Source organism: Pinus tabuliformis, chromosome 3_2, assembly GCF_031772625.1.
Source record: "Pinus tabuliformis cultivar Carrire ecotype Pingquan chromosome 3_2, CPIR1, whole genome shotgun sequence".
In the NCBI taxonomy this organism is placed as follows: Eukaryota; Viridiplantae; Streptophyta; class Pinopsida; order Pinales; family Pinaceae; genus Pinus; species Pinus tabuliformis.
The window spans coordinates 984,356,900-984,360,755 of record NC_142302.1 but is presented as its reverse complement, the minus strand read 5'-3'; the positions used below and the strand labels follow the sequence as shown (position 1 = coordinate 984,360,755).

At 36.9% G+C, this 3,856-nt stretch overlaps 1 protein-coding gene across 1 annotated transcript; it reads left to right on the top strand.

Moving 5' to 3' along the window:
• The first annotated feature begins 1,692 nt into the window (after window positions 1-1,692).
• On the top strand, window positions 1,693-2,043 carry LOC149183912 (uncharacterized). The gene has a single exon (XM_089415142.1). The coding sequence runs from the start codon at window positions 1,693-1,695 to the stop codon at window positions 2,041-2,043; it is 351 nt and encodes a 116-aa protein (XP_089271268.1).
• Window positions 2,044-3,856: the final 1,813 nt, after the last annotated feature.

Genomic DNA, 3,856 nt, shown 5'->3' with positions numbered 1-3,856 from the left:
GTAACATCCTTGAATAATTACTTATGATTTTTATTTTATTATATCATTTGTAACATTCTGGATAATTACTTGTGAATTTTATTTTTATTTTTAACTTTGAGTTAAAAAGTTTAAATTTGGAAAACGAATTGTCTCATATAAAATATTATAATTTGCTGTTAAAAAATGAAATTATATTTGTTGTTAACTGTGTTAAAAGCTGTTAGGAGGAAATATTTTATTTAAAAAAAGAAGTGTGATGAGATATACGAACTCGAACGGAAAGGAAGGAAAATGGAATTATAATTGTGGTTAACTATGTGTTAAAAGCTGTTGGGAGGAAATATTTTAGTTAAAGAAAAAAGTTTGATGAGATGATATACAAACTCGAACAGAAAGGAAGATAAACTGTTGGGAAAGTTATTTATCCAAAAAAAAAGCGTGGCTAGAGAAAGATGCACAAGGCCCAAAGGAAAAAAGGAAGAAGAAGGGAACATTGTCAAAAAAGATAGTGAACCTTAATTAGAAAATTATAAGGGGAACACTGTCAAAAAAAGATAGTGCATCTTAACTAGAAAATGAGTCAATGGAGGTGAGAGTTGTTCTGGTCAGTGTTGTTGGAATATGAATGGATAAAGGAAAATAAGTTTTATCAAAATGACAGGTCGATACCTCATCTGCAAAAGGCTGGTTAAATTGGTACCCCATGTCCTCGCACTTCTTGAACACACAGGTCGATACCTCATCTGCAAAAAACTGCACAGAAAAAACACATCACACCAAACGTTCTGTTTAAAATTACATAATACATTTGCCTGGTCTCTGGTTTAAACAACAAATAATGTTTTAGGCCCGCTCAAAATTCAAATTCAAATAGAGGGACTGTGCCGCGCCTGGAAGGTATCACTGTAGTCCCGATAAGCCAGTGACCCGGCGGGTTAAAAATTCAAAATTTAGATTTTATATGGTAGCTGGTCCATCCATGCTTTAATTGGATGCATGGTCTGGACTGTACGGTGGCGGCGAATGGAGATGTGGACCGTATAGCGGTCATCGGAGATTTAGGCACAAACGTCGGAGATCTCGGATGCGATGCCGGATACATGCATGTATTATCATCCATATGAAGGTCACGTCAATTCCAAAAGTCGCAGTATAGCTTACTCCGTTGTCTTTGCCCATCATGGCGTTCAACTATCATAATAGATTTCTCACGGGGAACCTCCAGAGGGGCGGGTCGATTTTAATGTGCATTCCTATGCTTCTTAAAACTTATTGACAATGGAACCTCCAGAGGGGCGGGTCGATTCCCGGAATCGACCCGCCGCCGGGTCGGGCGCCGCCGCCTCGCAGCGCCACCCCCGGGGGTGGCGCTGCGAGGCGGCGGCGCCCGACCCGGCGGCGGGTCGATTCCGGGAATCGACCCGCCGCTCTGGAGGTTCCATTGTCAAAATCATCACGTACCTAACAGTTAACAAATTTCGTAGCTGGGAAATTTCATTGATCAATTAACGCCGTGGGCAGATAATTGATTAAGAAATTTAATTTTCCATTGGTGAAATGATAATAATTTCGCAGCTGTAATTTCCTCTGCTCAAAACTATGATTTGTTCAGCCATTACAGCATCATTCGACTCATCAATGGAAGTCCCAAACAGGTTGATGCTCATGTTCTCAGTTCATTTTAAAGGTGTGTGTATTCAGTATATGATAATGGCGCAGACGGGAGCAGGTTTACAGTCCCTTTTTCCTCAGAGGAAGAAAGTCAATTCCGATTTTTCTTCTGCTAAATCCAGCAAGAAACAATTGGATGCCTCGCCTCATATCTATGGCGATACCAAGGTCTCTGTTGCCAACATCGCTGCAGATGATGAAAAAGATGAAGTGGAGGAAATATTGAGGGAATTTGACATGAACATGAGCTACGGGCCATGCTTGGGGCTGAGCAGAATGGAGCGCTGGCAGCGCGCGGTAGGGCTTGGGCTGAATCCATCCCATCAAATTAAAGATATTCTTGAAAGGGCTGGCGGAATGCCGAACTGCCTCTGGGAAGGGCGTGTGTAGGTGCTGTATTCCTTGCATTTATTTTTTGGAGGTTACATTACCCTCGGGAAGGGCAAAATGGGAATTAGTGACTAGGTGATTTCTCAACATCCACTTATAAATCTGTAACTAATTCTAAACTATACATGGAAGAATTATCTTCTAACAATTTCCAAAGCCATTGTTAGCATCACTGTAAGAGGCTTTACACTTTAGTGGTGACAAAGCAGAGATATCTTACTTTATCTTATCTTTTCTAAGTATCACTTGGAAAATAATGAACCTGGAGTTGTTAAAAATTATAAGCTAATACAACCCACAAAGAGAGAACTCAAATCCAGCTTACATAAGGACGAGACATGTTGTTTCATGAGTACATTGAGACAAAACTAAATTGTGAAGTTGGTAATGAAAATGCAATTGCAGATGCAAGCTTTGGAACCTCGTACGTGATGTATTTACTGTTCATGGAATGTAAGAAAATGATGCACGATGTCGCCAAGAAATCCCCTTAACGCAACAAAGTGACCATTCCCCTCTACATTTTGCAATAAAATACGATATTTTAAGGCATAAACTAAAAGGCGTAGATAGAATTTCACACGAGACTCGTGAGATTACTTTAATGAATCACATGGAAATGGAAAACCCTGATGATGTAGGTGAGAAACACGTCTAGTGGAGGAACAAAAGGAAGGATATTGTTCAATATGAAAATATTGGCCAACCTAGTTGTATGGTAAACATGGTGCAAACAATCATCCACTATGAGTATTATTTCACTAATATTTATAACATTAAGGGTAAATTATTGAGCCTAGACACTCATTCTACAATCCAATACAACTCATCAAAGTTGAAATAAATTTTGTTCATATTTTTTTTTTCAACTCTAAAAAAAACAAAAAATAACTATAAAAAACATTTAAATAATGTCTACTTATAAAAAAAATTGCAAGTGAAAAAATTGGATTTTGCTGATTAGATCTGTATTTAAAATGGATCTATGTTGATATCTAGTAAAAGAAAGTGAGGATTTTCTTTTGCATTTCTAGATTATGTCCAAATTTCCAGCTAGAAGGATAGAGAGCATGTTTGAGACCTAGAGATTATACTCAATCACCACTGGAAAAATTGTGAAAATGTGACATCTTCAAGGGGAAGTAGAAGTCTTCGGGCAATGCACATTCAAAGAAAAGGATTATGGGGAATAAATAAGGTTGGGTGGATGCATGTTTCATATTATCTAATTAATTAACCATTTGTTTTGAAATGCATATCGTATACTGTATTTTATTTTAAAGCTGTCTGTGTGAGCAACTGGTTGATGTACTATAAAGGAAGTTCTCTTCTCCACGTCCACGTCCAAAAAGGCAGTTTTACGTTTTAATGGGTGGATATCTTTTAAAGTAATTCATAAATAAAATATAAGAGTTGGAGTTAATTTTATACAAGTTTCATGAATATTTTCAGAATACGATGAATATAATCACAGGAACAAACAATAGCAAACCCAATTGTTTCACCTCCCTCTATTTCCCAAATATCAAAATATTCCTCAAATCTATAATAACATAAAAATGGGTGAACATAAACCATAAGGAATTAAGATGCAAGAATAAGAGTCATTAAAATTTATGAATTCTATTGATTCTGAAGCAAACAAAAACCAAAATCAACATTCAATCCTGGCCAACACTTTCTATGATAGAATAATCAAAGCAACAATGATAAGAATATCAATAGGACAATTTATTATTTATATGGGCACTTTGCACTAAGTTAATGAAGCTATAATTTCTGTGACACCAAAATATATCCGTCCGAGTGAGAA